Below are 17,991 nucleotides of genomic sequence, written 5' to 3'. Positions count from 1 at the left end.
GCTAACTGGGCTTGAATATACTTTCAAATGTTGATTAGAAAAGGCAGTGACAATACAGAAAAATGCAATCTTTCAGCAGCAAATACGATTTTTAACTATCCTGTTTAGGGACATTTACTGGCAAGTTCGACTTACATTATTTTATCTGAAATTGAACCCAGATTGTTTCCGAAGATTTTAGTATTATACAGTACATGGATGCCAATCAAAATAACAATGCTGGAAAAAAAAAAAGTTTTGCTGAAAACATTTTTAATCCAAAGTTTAGATTCAGTGAATAGTCTTTAAAACAATCAATTACATTCTTCTTAAGATTAGTACTTCAACAAGTGCTTGAAACTGAAACAAAAAAGTACTTGGGTTTTTGCTTTTTAAGTAGCAGAGCCACAGAACTGCTGGGACTAATCAGAAAAACGATCAAATGAAAGTAAGTAAGTTTTAACATAGCTGCAGTCACCTGTCACTGAGGCAGTAGTAACTGAGACTAAGGGTTATCTGTTTATGGCATCTCTTTATTCTTGATTGTTTGCACATTTAAATTAGAACTTTACATTTGAATCATTTGGAAAAAAAGGTTATGCAAAACAATGTCAGTATTTGGCAAAGATGCAGAGTGTTTGACAGCTTCTGAAGTGCATATATGAGGAGAATCATGTCTCAGGAAGATAGGTGTCATCACCAAGGAGTTCAGAACTTTCAATATTTATTTTCAAACTAAACCCATATTTTATGATGCAAGACATTTTTTTTGTAATCTATAGGGTAATTTCCACAAGAGACTATTGCATGTGAGGCACCATAATTTTCCACAAAAATATAAGTGCCTCATTCAAGTCTCCAGCATTACAAAGACAGTTGAGAGTGTAGAAGGTGACCGTAGGAATCCAGAGGTCACTTACTTCTCCTGTGAGGAGCACAACGGCATTCCTTGTTATGTGATGCCTCTAACTTTCATTGGCCATTAAAATGAAAAATAGAAGTTTTATTCTTGCTTGATAGTCATTGTTTTAGGTCTCTGTAGTCTTAAAAGTCACAAATAACTCAAATTCTGGTTGATACGTTTGGCTTATCCAGCATTATTTCTGCTTCTTTTGACTGGAAGTAGCATACAATTCAAGGTTGCTCAGCCAGATACAATCCTGCCTTGTATTTATCCAAAACTCCACATGAAACCTAATACCAGAAAAAGTAATACTTTTTTTTTTTAAAAAAAAAGGTCTATTTTACTGAGCATTATGTATGAATTTCCTGAGAAAACAAATGGCATTGATATAAATACAGTGTTATTTTTTTACTTCAGTAGTAAGAGAGTTGAGATCTATCTTTTTCTGGCTCTTAAATGAAGGGTAGTAGTTTTGATGTCTGGAATGATCACATACAATATCTGTAGTACAAAACAGGTTTGAGAAATCTATGAAAGAATGCTTTGCAACTTTAATATAGATGTATATAAACTAGAATCAGGACAATATGTTTTGGACGTCAGTTATGACAGTTCTACTTTGCAGTCTTCCTTAAAAGCACCATTTCTAATTAAAGTATAATTTTCAGGTATTTAACATTGTGTAGTTAAACCAACTGCTCAGTGACTAAGAATAGATGGCCAGATTGAAAGAAATTTAGATCCCATTCCACTCCGAATTAAGACTGAATTTTTCTCTGCACCTAGTTAAGCAAGTCTTCCTCTCTTCAAGTTACTATTCTTTTCCAAATGCGTATGTCAAATGCGGTGGTTTGAATGGCTCAGGGAGGGTCACGGATTGGAGATTTTGTGATAGTCTAAGTAAAAAAAATTCTTTTTCCTCAGAGTTCTGAAGTCTGTCTTATAGCAATCCACTAGTATTAAGTGGTAGATATGACAGAGTCTTCCTATCATGCAGCCTTTAAAACAAACCTGTGCTACTCAGTTTTTAAAAAAAATAAAAAGTTATGGGAAGCAGAGCCGAGAACACCAGTCCGTAAACCAGCACACAGACTTTTCTCTGCATGGGTTACCTCCCCACCAGCCTGGGCAATCAGATAGCTCATGGCAATTAGTCTTAATAAGGCAGTAGAGTGTTCTTAGGTGGAATAGCTGACTCTACTAATTGTTGGCAGCAGCTTCAGGGATTCTGGCTGTTTGCATTTAAGAAGGGAGTCATATGACTTTATGCTCAGTTGTTGCTTGTTAACTTGACCTTTCCTTTTCCTTCCTCCATGTACTTTAAGTGTGGGAAGCTAGATGGTGCAGCAGCTTTGGTTTAAGTTCTCCTCATAGCTGCAGGCAAAGAGCAGAAACTTACAGAAGTAGAAATACTCTGGGATGGATACATGAGTTTGATTTTTTCCTTAGAGTAACTATTAGTTGGATGCAAGAAAGTTCTTTGATGCCTGCATGCTCAGTCCTGTTCTGGTTGGCCTTCAGTGTGACCGTAGAGCCATTGCATCCATGGAGTGTAATTCCCTGGTTGAAGAGGCAACTTCCAGCAAGTAATGCCACCATGCTAGAAGGGAAAGGGGGCACAGAGTGGTTGATCCATGGGGGATCTTCTCAGTTGGGATGTTTCAAGGGTGCAGTCAGACCAGAGTGCAGGAACTATGCACACAAGCACTGCCTTAAACAAGGGTAAGCCTTCCCAAAAGCCAAAAGTGACAGTCAGGCAGGGTTTGTCTAATTTACCTTAAGGTAGGAAGATGAATTTGGGGTGAGTGCTGTGACCAGGATTCAGCTCAGATTAGGGAGGTGAAAGAAGAAAAAAAAATTTTATGTCCTGTTACATTCCCTTATTTTTCTTGGTTAGAGTGCTGGGTTGCAAAAGTCCATCCTGATGTATTTGGACAAAAGGAGAAGAGGGATATTTAAGTTGGCTAATGAACAGAATTGCTGTCAAAAGTAATTTGGATATTGCAAAGCTGATTGTGAGTTCTGAGTCTGTCAGCTCTTCTAAGGAAAAGGACTTAGTCTTTACATGGTTGGAAAGTTTTGGGGTTGGTTTTGTTGTGATTTGTTTTTTCCCCAGTATCTGTGATTTCTATTAGGGGAAAAACAAAACAAAACAAAGAAATATCAAAGCAACATATCAGCAATTGTGTGAATTCAAAAGCAACAGATCATACTGCAGAAAATACTGTAATAGGAAATCAATCAAATTTGTACTGTCACCTTTACACTAATTTTGAGCACAAAATTTCAAGAAAAACACTGACAGGATGATCAAAATGCAGATTGGATCTTGGTTACTGGCAATGTCTAGTGTTGCAACAGTCATTAGGTATGACAGGATTACAAAAGAGGATGGGGAAGCCTTAAGAAGAAAATACTGTTCAGTCCCTCTTGGAGAAGTGGAAGCTGTGCATCACATCCATCAGGAAAGGCAGCACTACTACACCTCAGAGCTGTGGGACTGTGCAGAAGGGATGCAGAGCTTAACAGTGGCTGGAGAGAGGGATTCTGACTCATTTCCCAGTTGGCAGTGATGGGGTGGAGTTCTTGCTCTGCTACCTGCCCAAAAGGTTTGGTTGTGTTTGTTTTTTCTTAGTCCAGTGATTGTCTACTGCAAAAGCCATAAACTGCCCAAAACAGGGATCATTAAGTCCCCTGAGAGGGTCCCTATTGCTAGGTGACAGTCATCTTGTTCACACTGTACATTGTTGTGGATAACAGGACTGTGCCGTTCAGTGGAGGGGTGCTTTGCTGGACTGCTTCTCTGCAGCAAGCAGATGCTTTTGTGAATTAGAATTGTGTTAGAGGTTTCTGAACAAGTGACATTTCTGAGGTGTTCAGTGGTAGAAAGTACTCTGTGAACTAAACGAGTGATGATTGACAAACGCATTGTGTGTTAGGATAGTAATATGAAGTCATCAGACACAAGATACCCAGTTTGTTGTAATTTACAGACAACCTAGAAAGCTGGGTTTCTGTTCCCTAGGAATTTTTTCCAGCCTAACTTTGGTTCCACTTAGTTGGAAGCAAAGAAACAAAAAGGACTCAAAATTTGTTGCAGACTAAGTTGCTGAAGCCTGCAGATGCTCAGTGATACTGATACTCCTCCTGCTTTCGCTGAGCAGCTGCAGGCAGCTTCCAGTTCCCTGACTCCAAGGGAAATTTGGCAGTTTAGTTTTCTTTTTCTTGCCTGCTCTGCATTCAAACTGTAGAAGCTAACAAGACAACCTGGGATCAGTAGGAGGTAAAAATATGATTTTGCACTCATGCTTTAATTCATTTGTTAATAAATCTGTTAGAATGCAAGCTACCTCCCACTCAGATGAGATTAGGTCCTCTGTTCACAGCAGGACTCAAAAACTGTAGAACAACAGGACTCTAGGATTGACCTTAGCTAGGAAACCTAGAAGCACAAGTTCCTTAACTGTAGAAATCCAGACCATTTCCTGAAATCCAGAAGGTTGCTAAAAAGCACACGTTTTAGGCTCATGTTACAGCACTTCCAACCAGCTCTAGGCATCATATGATATGGTGAATCTGTATCTGTACTGCAGATACCTGCCTAATCCTTGAATTTACTCCTTTTATTCCTTCCTAGAATGTTTCAGTGCTAGAAAATCATCACTGGCGATCTACGATAGGCATGCTTCGAGAATCACGGCTCCTGGCCCATCTGCCCAAGGAGGTGACGTAAGTGTCCGCTGGAGGAAATGCATCACTGAAACTAACCCATGGCTTTCTTCATTGTTCCTAAAACAACACTGAGAAAGAGGCCCAGGCTTCAGAGTAGGCTGAACTTCCTGCCGTCTCTTGGTGGCAGTAGGAAATCATGAAACAAAGTTACACAGCAGAAGTATTTCCTAAGACCTTGCCACTTCAGCAGCAGAGGAATTGGCACTGTCAGCACCAGAAACACTGGGAGTCCCATCAGGAATGGACCTTTTCAGATCCATTGTTTGCATTTTTTGTTCTACATAGCACCAACCAAATATGGAAAGATTTAGTGATTAAAAAGAATGAAATAGAAAAATGAAGGAGTTGGTTGAGTAACATCAAGACAGCTCAGGACTTCCACCCCTGACAGGAGGTGTGGTTCAGCCTTCACCATCTTCTTGGGTGAAGCAAAAAAAAGAAGCCCCATGAGTACCTTGGCCAGGTCGATGCTAACTTTTTACCTGCTGGTTTTATGCAGTGTTACTGCCATCAAGGAATGGAGACTGAGACACTGAAGAGCCTACAATATTAATCACAGGTGACCTTACCAAGAATATAAACAAGTTACCTGGAAACAGTAAACTCCATATCCCTCCAGAAATCCTTTGCATCAGACCAACAACTTCAGTTGTACTTTAAAGGACTTCAGTTAAGTCCTTCACAACTTTAACTGCAACTTCAAAGTTGCAGTATTCACCACCCAGCTCTGAGCAACTGAAGTAAGATGTGAGCATTTTTCTAGATGCATCGTGCTGTTGTTTTGTTTTGGTTTTACTTTCCTAGCACTTTTCAGAAGCTTTCAGAACCACCTATGCCAACAAGTGTTTTTCTTCTACATTATCTATTCCTCCTGAACCCATTTAGGTAGCTAGAACAGTTGTACCCTGCAAACCCCAGCAGAGACCAAACAGATCAGACTGGATCCATAAAGAAAGAGGAAGCTTTATGCTAGCTATGATCCATAGCACGTTGTTTTGAGCTATTAATGTTCAATGGTTCCATGATTGAAGGGTCTTACTTTCCTCAATTGCAGACAGGACATTGAGCAGCAGTTGGGCTCCCTGATCTTGGCAACAGACATCAACAGGCAGAATGAGTTTTTGATCCGTCTGAAATCTCACCTTGACAATCAGGATTTGAGGCTGGAGGATGCACAAGACAGACATTTTATGCTTCAGGTAACTTTAAAAAATATTTTTCTACTATTGTTTTTTATTCATTTTTCAAGTCACAGTATTTCCTAGTATATGTTAGAATAGCATACACTAGTGTGTCTGGACATCAGCATCTCCTTACCTATCACCATAAACACTTTCCTTCTGCCACCTGGTATGTCATGCAAGCATAATGTGCCTCCAGTATTTCCTTATGTAATTTCCTTGAGTTAAAAAGCTGTGAATGCAACAGGTACAGGAGAGTGTCAGATGGTAAGAGGTGAAGATAAGCTATTAATTATTTTATTTCCAGACCACTGCTGCTCTTGCCAGGTAATGCTTCGGTTATAGTCTCTCTTCTGGCAAACATCACTTCACCGGTGTTATTTTCTGGCACCGTGCAGGAGAGCCCCCTTGTTATTCTTTCCAAGACAGCCTGACATCAGGTGCCCAAGTCGCGTTCTTGGGATGGATGTTCAGAAACTGCCTCTGCAGAGACAGCTGTTGCCATGGCAGCAGGTGCTTCTGTAGTGGAGCTGCCCAGCTAATGAAGAAACCATGCTTTTTTTAAAAATCAAATAGATGGAGACTGGTTCTTCCAGCTAAGCTGCAGTCATTAACAGGCTCTTCAGAATAAACCTCTACCTATTAATGCATTATTGTGATTAAAGTAGCTGCATATACATGTTTTTCTGGAGAAGTGATGTGAATTTCACTCTTAAATACATAAAGGAGTTTAAATAATTATTATCATTTATAAAACAAACATCTACACATTATCATTTTGTCGAGGTTACAGGAAAGCTGACAGTTGCAAGGAAGGAAGTGCTGATCTGTTCATTCTTCCCTCTCCAGCAGTGTGGGACATGTAGCGATCTGCTTGCCTGTCCTCCATCAAGCACAATCCTTCTATCAGATTCCTGCATGGACCATGCAGGCCAGGATGGTGGGCGTATCATATTTCTGGACAGATTAGGCAAGAAAGTTGTGCAAATGCCAAAGGCAGAGGGATTACAGATCTCAACTGTGGCAAAAAGTTTCTTATGCACTTTCTTGAAGACAGGAACTAGGGCACAGACATGGTGAGATTTACTTATATGGTGGATTAGTTGTGGAAGAAGAAAAAAGATCAAGAAATCTTGATTGATCAGGTTAAGTTAAAGAATGTTTCACAGGCCCTTGTAATAGTCACATTAAGGCTAATCAATTTAATACAGAGAGAAAAGAGACTTGGAGACTTCCCTCCTCCAGTTCACAGGTCTGAATTTATACAGGAAATATTTCTTATGTTTTCCTCCCGGGTGCCAGAACGACTTCTGACCTCTGTCAGGCTAACTGACTGCATTCAATCTGTGAAGGAACAAGGCACATGACATCTTGTTCCAAGGCAGTAAGACAGACAATTACATGGTTTACTTTTCTGAAGCAGTTGTTACTTGATTTTAAAAACCTCTTGCCCTCCTGTACTCATTCCCCTGCAAAGCACTTATAAGTACTAGTTAGCTAAGTGAAACCAAGCCAGGGGTAGTGTGGAAAGCCCTGTGCTTAGGTTTGTAAACAAAAATATGCAGACATTAAGATGAAGTGTAACTGAAGTGAGATGCAAGGTCACTCACTGAGACCGCAGAGAAATGATGCCCAAATACACCAGCTTGGCTCTTCCCTTCCTTGTCATCAGCCATGGATGCTGAGCCAGGCAGTCAGCAGGAGCCAGCCTGAGGCTTTTGTTGGCTTATTCCTTGCAAGGAATATCCAAAACACTTTGCAGCCTTGGAATTTGGCCCTCCTCTTGTTCTCACTATGGTAAAGCAGAGGGCTGAATGAAAGTTTTGTTTGCGGCTTAAATTGCTCTTTCCTCAAAAGGCATATTTGGGTGAGGCTGAATCTCTAAAAGGTGATCTTAACCCTTCCCAACGTTGCTGGTGAGGCCTGGGAGTTTCATGACTGCAGATATACTGCTGAAGCACTGCTGGACATCAAATTCTTTTTTCACCGCTACTTTTCTTCCTTGCTTTCAGATTGCACTCAAGTGTGCTGACATTTGCAACCCTTGCCGGCTCTGGGATTTGAGCAAACAGTGGAGTGAAAGGGTCTGCGAAGAGTTTTACCGTCAAGGTCAGTCCCTTCATGTGTGGCAGTCCTCTTTCACCTCAGCTTTCCAGGCGTTTTGTATGTCAAGACAGAGGTAGCATTCAGCCTACCCAGTTTGCCTTGAAATGTCCCTCAAGAAGGAGCTGTTGAAGAGATGCTATGCCTCATTTGAAAAGTAGGAAGGCGTAGAAGAGCAGCAAGTATTTCTCTGCCCTTGCTGCTCCTGTAGCAGCATCAGGCAGGATGGAGAGCTCTGCTGTGCCTCAGCGCTTGCATTTGGCTGGAGAGCCCCGGCTGGGTTCTTCTCCGAGGACCCTCCAGTCACTGTTAGCATTTCTGAACTGGAATGGTGCCAGGCCTACACGGCACCAAAATCCTACTGCTGTCCACAGTGTTTTATTTCACTTTTCACACTCTCTCCAACTACAGCTCCGATGGGAGCCTTACCCTCGCTGTTTCCCAAATATGTGACATTCTTCTGTGCAGAAACGCAGAGAAAGGGTTCAAACGCAGTTCCCAGCACACTGAGCTCTTCTAACACTGTTGAAAGGGCCAAAGTAGGCAAGCCAAAGCTCAGCTAGGACCTATTGCAAATGTTTTCAAACCCCTGCAGAGAGCGCAGGCAGGCAGGGGCTTTTTTGAAGCGCGGTAATTACACCATTTGGCTCTATCTGCATAGGCAAGGTCACGCTGTGCTACAACACAGGGTGCAGCAGGGTTTAATCACTGCTAAATTCTTTGTTTGGAGCATCCTGAGAGCCAAAGGCAAGTGGCACAAACACTGGAAGAGCACACAGTGAAGTTCACAGTTCATTTAAAATTCTGCACTACAAATTTAAGCCACATCCGAGCTGGTACCTGGTAGAGTTCTTCCATAACAAGGACAAGTAGATCAGCAAGTTAATTTTCAGCCAATGTCAGTTTAAGCTGGTGAAATGTCTTTCATGTTTTTGAAGCAACATAAGCAACTTATCAGATGCAGGTTTTTTAGTCATATGTATAGTCAAAGCATAATCAATATCCAGCTCATGAGATGGGGCCCCAGTTGTGCGATACCTCACCTTTAGTGTATTGAGGGACAATGCTGAGAAAGACAGCACTCTCAACTCTTATAAAAGTAAGCTTTTTCCCCAAGACTCAAAATTTGTTAGTATAACATCTAAAATACACCTCCAAAAGAGGACACTGGAGCATACGAGACCAGTTAGAAGTGTAACAGGGAGAAAAAGAGCATTTCATGTGGGAGAATATACAGAAACTGTGGTCTGGCTATCACTGGTGACTGTATAATCCTGGTAAGTGAAACAGAAAACAGTATCAAATAGCATGTATTTAGATACTATTATCACTTTAAAATGCTATTGTAGACCTCTCTTGTAGACCTTACACACAATGCTGGGGCTTGAAGGTATTTTAACATTTGAAAACCACAGCTCTCATGTTTTGATTTTTAACTATAAATGAGGTAGATAATACTACAATTAGTGCCTTTTTTAGTCTTCCTTCTGGAATGCATACAAAGTTTCAATGTTTTTTTGTATTAAACATTTCTAATGCCATTTCAATAGAGACTCAGATCCTGATCTTCCAGTCATCTGGTGCATCTACACTACATCTGTTACCAAATAAAATATACAACTCAGGTAGGAGCACCTGATGCCTACAGCAGCTCCTAACACAAACCTTTCCTAGAAAAATAATTCATTCTCAAATGTTTTAAAAGTCAATTAGGAACACAGGGCAAGTAATGCAACTTGATTTGTTTATATAAAACTGGAACTGGGAAGACACAAGGTTTTGAGAAAATGGCTAATGTTTAAGCAACATTAATGATCAGTTTCTCTGGTGAGGTTTTAAAATTGCTTGGAAGGTTTTCCCCAGCATGAAAGTTCTCAGCAACTAATTCATGCAGTTACTTTTATAGCAACTTGAAACATAAAAATACTGACCATCATTTAAGTTCTTACCATGCAAAGGAAAATCTTATTTTTGTCAATTAAATGACTTGTCAAAGACAACAAGATGTTGATACACTTTGAGCAAGACAGGTCAACCATTTTAAACCTAGAATACCTATAGAGGGGATGTCACAGGAGTTAGACGGTCAAAAATTTTTGGAGGGGGTAAAGGAGGAGAAGAGGACAGTCAAACTGCACATTTGGAAACATGACAAACTGTTATTTTGTCTCAGTGTTGCTGAACTGTTCCTTTTGATTGTTTGCGAAGCTAAAAATGTTTCCCTGATATTTTCTGAATATCTAATTAAAACTGAAAATCCCCTCACATTTAAGAAGAAATTGCATGCTGCAGAGAGAAGAAAGGCAAGACTTAAAAGCTCACATGGTATTTTATATGGGGCTGTAGAACCTGAGTAGCACAGTGGCATTTAAATCAAAACTGTTACTAGAGAGAAAAGAGCTTTTAAAAACAGTGAATTTAAAGCAAAATGTTTCTTTATGGATTGAATACAATATTTTGTCTGATTTAGCAGGCCCGTCTTATAGGAAGGTTTTGCATAACTAGTCCTTGCTACATCCTTATTAGTAAAACAAATGGATGAAATATTACTGTCTGAGGGCAAATGGCATCACAGTTAGTCTCCCTTCCCTCGCCTGCTGTGGACAGGAAAGGTCCTGTACCTCATGCAGGAACCAAGACTGTACTGTGGCAGTGCCTCAGAGAAGCCTAACAATCACAAAGGATGAATGTGTTGCACTCACAGAGAGACTGTTTGTTTAAAAAAAAAAAAAGAACCACCCAAAACCTAACTCGTTTACAGCAGTCTTTGCATGGAGTAATTGCTTGCATGGGGAAATGCAATCTCTCCAGCAGGACAAGTCGAGTGATTGTTGTTTGGATGACAACAGGCGAATGAGACTTCCTGAGCCATTTTTCTGTTGAATTCTTAAATCCAGCTGGCCTGTGGTCCTCTGAGACCACTCCAGCATATGCATGATTATTGCTGTTGATTACCTTCAACTTTATAAAAAACATCTCCTGATTTAGCTACGTACAGAATACTGTTATGCATGACAATTTCTGCATCTGCAGGAATATTTCCTACTGACTGGTTATAAGCATCTTCTCAATGCCAGATTTGGTCAATTCTGCAGCAGGAGCAGTCTGAGGTGGCATTTGGAGTAAGCAGATCCCCCAGCCAGGCTGTTCTTCAACAATTTGAAACAGACCCCAGGGCAGGAGCTGCCTGCAGGAATCTGGCTGTCCCAGATTTGCACCTAGAGGCCTCCTGCTCCAGTTAATCAAATACTCTGCTGTGAAGGTGGGTGGCTAGGAGTTCATTCAAGCACTTCAAGTCTGTCTGCTGTCTCGAGTCAGTCCTGTGCAGATGACTCTCTGGGGACTTCCTGGACCACCCAGGGAATTAGTGATACAAGTTCAGTGTAGCAGCAGAGGTATAGCCCTCATACCCAGCTACACCACAGTAATAGGACAAACTTTTAATTCCATCCTTTTTCCACATTTATAACTTGAACTCCATAGCTCTTGATACAAGAACACATGTTGCCCAAGCCCATGCTCTGGCCCTTATTGGTTTGTTAGTGCAGACACATCTGCAGACAGCCAGACTCCATCACACTGCCCTTTAACAGCCATTTCCACAAGCACACAGTAGCAACTCACAGTACTAAAAGAGCAGCATTTCTTCTAAAATTTATATTCTGCAGTTTTCTAGTAGGAAGATATTTCAACAGTGAGTATATGAATTAGAATGTCTTAAAAATAAGTCATGTGAGAGAATCTTATTTTAAAAATTAAGGTACTCACATTTAAGTGCTCAGATTTAATGTTCATTCAAAAGTCACCTTTCCTGAGAGAGATTTTTCTTTGTATGGATACTCAGTTTCTCCAATACCTAAAAAGAAAAAGTCCAAACAACAATGGTATTTATAGACATTTGACATGGTCATCATTGGTGGAAGATTCTAACTGCTCAGATCCACACAGTTGCAGTCACTGTGAGAGTCTGTTATTTTCTCTCCTTTCTTTTTTTTTTGCAGGTGACCTGGAACAAAAATTTGAACTGGAGATAAGCCCCCTTTGTAATCAGCAGAAGGATACAATACCAAGCATACAGATCGGTATTAGTTTCATTCTCCTCTCTCCATGTTTATCTCAGTATGCACAAGCTCAAAGAGAAACTTTCCTCCCCCCCTAGTTGTTCTAACAATAATAACCGCAGGTACTGTAAGAGTCACAATTCACATTCTAAACAATGTTCAAAAAGAAACCTATTCAAGCCAAATATTCAGCGGAAAGACAAAGGAGACATTGGATAGGGAGAAAAGGGGCCATTTTAATATCTGTGGAGAACAACTGCAGCCATGTGATTAAATATTGGTCTGAAATCTCCTCAGAGAAGGATGCTGTCTCTCACAGGTTTTACTGTTAGACATACAGATAGAGCCACATCCTCTCATGTGTGCTGGTCAAAAGCTGTGCATTTCAAAAGGAATTGATGGTTGCTTGAGTGTTTATTGTTATTTCTCGTCAAGGTTTTTGCCACTTACATTACTGTATCCTCTCAAGGCACAGAGGATGCACTCAACGAATGAAGTTGTTCCTCACCTGCTGTCCTTTGTGTGTTTCTCCAGGGTTCATGACATACATCGTAGAGCCACTCTTTGAGAGGTGGGCCCAGTTTACAGGCGATACCCCCCTATCTGGAAATATGCTAAACCATCTCAGGAGGAACAAGGCCAAGTGGAGGAGTTTGCTCCACAAGCAACACAGCAGTAGTAGGAGCAATGACCACTCAGGTCAAGTGACTGGCATCCAAGAACAGACTTTAAAGAAGGAAGAGACTCCTTAGTGGCAGCTTTGCACTTTTCCTTATAGCACTGCTATCTCCATCTTGATCACAGCAGCAAACAAAATTCTGGGGAGCCAGGAGCCTGTTGTCAAGACTGTGGAAGGGGAAGAAGTGGCAAAGCAGAAGCTGTAAGTGTCCTCATGAACAAGCCCACAGTTCTGCTGGGTTCCTTTCTGGATCTCCTTCACGTTCCTTTCCCCTCTCTTCATCCTGCATATGCCTGATGCCATTCATCACTCCTGATCATGAACTGCCTGAATGCGGAGTCCCAGTCAGCAGTACTGAAGCTGGGCCGGTTACGGCTGCCATGAAGCAGGGAGGATACTGAGAGAACAGAGGAGATAAAGTCACTTTTGGTTATATATTCATTTACCACAAGTCATACTGTGACATATGTATATAGGCCCAGAGCGCCATATGCTTTCCAGGCTGGCAGCTGGGCTGCACATTAAACCACCAGCATCTTCAGCATCCAGAGGACACTAGCTGAGTGAGACAGCGCTCACAGAGGGCAGAGAGAATCTGGTTATTTTAGTAATTAAAACAAAAACCTTTTTAACTTTTGTATTCTGTGCACTAAACAACAGATCTATAAACCTTGGACTGAAGTTACTCTCCATCTACACAACTCCAGTGTAACAAGGCTCATTTTGGTAATCATTTTTATGCCACTTTGGATAAAATACAGGCATCTTCTCATTGCAAGGAACGGTATTCCCTCGCAAGCGGACGGGAAGGTGCCATACAGTCTAAGCCTTTGAAACACGAGCAGATCTATCTTTTGAGTACTGTTTCAAGTAACATGTTTATATTCATATATGTACATTTTCTGTAAATACAAAGCGCTACTGATTCCCATGCCAAAATACTGGAGTACTGTGGGATTGCTACCTGTAAAAACATTGGCACTGTGAACAGAATACTGTTAGTTTTAATACAAGAGAAAGCATTTGTAAATATGGTATAGAGTTTATTAATATACACCATTGTTTGTGGATGAAAGCCTTAACTTTTAGCATCCTTCATCTTCTGATAGCTGCCAAAATCATACGATCACAAGATACGATTCTGAACTGCCTTTCCACTATCCAAGGTGTATCAAAGGTCATTAAGGACCTGGCAGGATAACTTCTTGAAAACTTCAAACACATTCCATATGGGTCGGTGTTGTTAATCCATGGCACCTTGCACATTGGTCTAGACAAATGCTTCACAGAGCCTGAAGTTTTTGGTTCAAAAAAAAAACCAGAACCCACAGCAACACCACATAATTTGACAGTTCAATCTGATTACCATTTATTTAAGAGTGTGAATTTTTATTAAATAGCTTAGTGATCTGCAAAGCACGACATTGTAATAGTTCTGGAGTCCAGTTGTTTTCTTGAGTGATGTTGCAGTGTAGCTGATTTTTTCCCCACATTCCCTCCTTAGATATCCAGCATCAAAATGCATTTGTATTTTTCTTTTAATTAAAAAAATACTTCAACTGACTTTTAGATCAGTCTTACTCAATGAAGGAAAAACATGGTGTAGTCAGACTATTAAGGAAAATCGTCATAACTATCATAGTAGCTGAGGAATTTTCTATGTGTTTGTGAAAGATACATGGCCTTATCTGTGCCATAAACAACCTCAGTTCAGATAGTCTTTATAAAACTTTACTTAAGCTTCCATCATTTCAATGAGATTGTATTCTCAGACACTACTGCATTGCACCAAAGTGATTGTCCCCTTCTCCTATGCCCCCAGAAAAATTAATTGCATTCAGGTAAAATATAGTGTTGTTGTAAACCCCCGGTACATCAAATCTGTATAGCTGTTTTCCAAAAGAACTAGCAGATATGGCCATATAATGTTTGGATGTGAATACCTCAGAGAGGCCAACAAAGAAAGAGCTATTTAAGTTGGTGTTTAAGAAAGATAATATTTACTCATAGCAGTGCAAGGGGAGATATAATAGACTTTTTCTCAATTAGAGAATATTGACTTGATTAGACAAAGTGTTCATGCTCATAAGGTGACTAATAACGTTTAAAGGAAAATAAAAAGCATAAGTTTTAGTAAAGGATGTTTTACTCTACTAATTCATTGGACATGTAGCTTCAGAGAAAGAGACTGAAACCCACTGAAGTAGGAAGGTGGAAATCACTGTGAGAACAAAGCATCCTGAGAATGATGTTTTTCTTCTCTACTGTTTTGTAAACTGTAAGAAGTAGAAAACATTCTTCTTCCTCACTCTTCTAAATGGGACTCGTATAATAGGAGTACTATAACGAGCAAAGAGAAAGAGTTGTTGAAGAACAAAATTATTTCTAACCACAGGACATAAATGTCTTTTTAACCACCTGATGGTGGGGATGGGGAGCATCACCATTTTGCAGCTTTTTAGGTGTGTCTTTCCTTCTCCTGACAGATTTAGGACAATTATTAGGACATTGCGGGAGCAGTATAATGTGCTCCTTAGAAGCACTTAAGTACATACAAAAGGATATAATTTCCCTCGTTTTGTCTTTTTACTAAGAAATGGAAGCCATTTTCCATCTAGTTCAAAGAATTTTTTTAAGATGTTCTGAAGTTTAGTTAAACAAACCCGGTGTCTAGCAGCATAAAAAGCTCTTGACAGATACATTGTTGAGCTGTTTCTGAGGAGCTTCCAGAAAATAGGTCCAACAGGAAAGCTTAGGTACAAATCAAGTTCTGTTACAGCTACAATAAAACCAAGACCTTTTCTGTAATTGGAGCCTACAGGGTCTATGACAAGTCTGCTCTTACCAAGTTAAAACTTCCCAACTTTGAAAAGCTGCTCTTAAAATGAACAGGTTGTGCAGTTTTTTGGTGCACTGAACATACTTGCTAGATTTCAGTCACCTTGTCTAATGAAACAATTCTTGAAATAGGTTCAGGGTGGCTCCAGAAATGCTTCTGTACTTGTAAACCACTCATTACACAAGTTTGGGTCTGGGCCAGTTTGCCTCAGGTGCTCTAGACAAAAGCATGCTGAAGAGTTGGGCTCTAGCAGCAGATGCCTGCTAGCCAGATTCACTGGGGTCTGTAACACAAAATGCTACCATTTGATTTCCCATGGAAGAAGCCAAATCATACCTGATACAGCCAATCCAACAGCACCAGTGCTCAGTATAAGCAGTTGTGATACATATTTGGTATTCTCTAGTTCAGAGGACATTTCTGTCCTGGGGTTTCTCCTCAGGATGCCAACAGAATGCTAGATGCACAGAATAGAAAAACATCTATGCAGATAACATAAATTTCTGTCTTGTCAGCCCTATTAGCCACTTTACAGAAAGCCCTTATAAATGATTTTTCTTTCTTATTGAGCCAGTGCTGCTGAAAGATTCTGAAATTTTAAAACTGAGTTAGGTTTTTCATATAAGGAAAGAAGCAGAAAACTACTAAAAGCAGGAGCTTAAAATGCTTTTATGCCCCACAAATACAATTCGATTAAAATACAATTTCTTTAAATGCAGATTTTATACCATCAAAGAGGGAAATTCTGTATAAATAACAACAATAATAAAAGAAAGTGGCAATAAGTGAAACTTTTAGGCTTGTTAAAATGACGTCTATGTATGCATTTTGGTAAGTAAAGATTTAACCTAGGTTTTTAAGGCTCAACGTTCCAGTCACCAGCCAAAAGGGTGAAAAAGGACTATTGAAAATGTGTACCTTCAAAATACAGAAATGGAGAGGAGTAGCTGAGTTTATGGAGAAAAAAAAAACCAACACATTATCTGCAGTTGTATCTAACTAATTACAACGTGGGTCAATTATTTTTCTATAAACTACTTTTTTTCATGACAAAAATCACAAGTCTCCCTGAATGATCAGTGAGAAGGCTGCTACCACAGTAGATGAGATAAGCCCATTTTCACACTGCATAGCTATCTCACCAGCTTTTCCAAGCTGTGGTTGAAATTTCTATTAAAAGTTTCCAACAAAACAGAGACAGAATGCATACTAGTCCTTCCAAATGGACTCTCCTCAGAAAGGAGAAACACTCAAGTAGTTAAAATTTTATTTTCAGGCACCAGTCAGGGTACCAGCCATAATTTATAGCCTTATATTTTAAGTCACTCATCCAAGTTGTCCATAAAGTATTCCCATTCCCCTCCCGACACCACCACCCCCAACTCATGGCCCACAAAAATCAATACTTAAATTTGAATTAAGATCCTGCAAATCCAAAACCACCCCAAAACACAAATAAAACCCCAAGGCAAGCTTCATGCTATGAATATGTATCAAAATTACTGATTGGTGCAAATTATTATTTTATTATTTGTTTCTATAATCCATCCAATATTTTAGGTACATAAACTTTAAGTGCAGAGCATAAGTTTAACTTGGATGTAAAATATATTCTGCTTATCTTTGAATTCAAGATTGTATATGTCATGTTTATTGTAAAGCATTTTATATATACATATTCACATATCTTATACAACTCTATGGGCCAAACACTGGTCCCACCAGCTTCACTGGGACCAAGAATCAGCCCCCATATGTGCGTATATATGCCATATGCATCATTCTGAAAGGAAGCACTAGATTGTGTGAAAATGCTGTGACTGCTATGCAGTGATGCCAAGAGACTTAACTGTATCTTTTTTAACATACTGCTGTAAGTATTCATCATGTCAAAGAATGACAACTAATAAAAAAGAAAAAGAATGAAGTGTCCGAAGTTCATTGGTAGAGGTAGTTGATTGAAAGCATCTCCTTAGTTTGCAGAAGACATTCTGGTTTGACAAGGTAACAAAAGCCCTGCTGCTTCCATCTTCCCACTGCCTCTCCTTCCTACCAGCAGGATAATCACTTTCCTAGTGCACTGTTTCTAAGAAGAGCTTTTCTCTAAGTTTACCCTTAGCCTTGCTGTAGGAATTTCAATGGAGCTATCAGCAAGTAAACTATTTCCATATATTTCTCCTAAGCATATACCAGAAAGATTTTCAAACCCCAGAAAAGATGTTTACCTGTTTAAGTTTTTAAAGAAGACGGAGTTGTCTTTTACTATTGTTTCAGTTCCAGTAACTAGTTCTCCAGTATCACGGGTCAGTTTTAGCCTTCTTTTTCTCATTTCCCAGTTGCAGACCATGTTGTATATATGTGCAACATGACAGAGGCCTGTGAAGTTTAACTGAAAATATGAGAAGTACTGAATTCTACACTGGTAAGTATTGCTAAGTGAGAAATACTTGTCATAGCTGATGAACGTTTGTCACTGCAGGGACTCTTCTTGACTTCGATACATTTCTAAAGCC

The 17,991-nt window shown here is 39.8% G+C and overlaps 1 protein-coding gene across 3 annotated transcripts in view; it reads left to right on the top strand.

Moving 5' to 3' along the window:
- PDE7B (phosphodiesterase 7B) overlaps positions 1-17,401 on the top strand; it is a 181,704-nt gene extending 164,303 nt beyond the window's left edge. For all 3 annotated transcript variants that reach the window (XM_074819018.1, XM_074819017.1, XM_074819016.1), the window contains 5 exons: positions 4,521-4,612; positions 5,670-5,814; positions 7,809-7,905; positions 11,901-11,981; positions 12,495-17,401. In XM_074819018.1, the coding sequence (XP_074675119.1) occupies positions 4,521-4,612; positions 5,670-5,814; positions 7,809-7,905; positions 11,901-11,981; positions 12,495-12,712 (633 nt within the window). In that variant the 3' untranslated portion in view covers positions 12,713-17,401. The remainder of the gene's footprint in view (positions 1-4,520; positions 4,613-5,669; positions 5,815-7,808; positions 7,906-11,900; positions 11,982-12,494) is intronic.
- Positions 17,402-17,991: the final 590 nt, after the last annotated feature.

This window comes from Strix aluco, chromosome 3 (assembly GCF_031877795.1).
Source record: "Strix aluco isolate bStrAlu1 chromosome 3, bStrAlu1.hap1, whole genome shotgun sequence".
NCBI classification, from domain to species: Eukaryota; Metazoa; Chordata; class Aves; order Strigiformes; family Strigidae; genus Strix; species Strix aluco.
The sequence above is the reverse complement of the archived record's forward strand: the minus strand, read 5'-3'. Positions and strand labels throughout refer to the sequence as shown.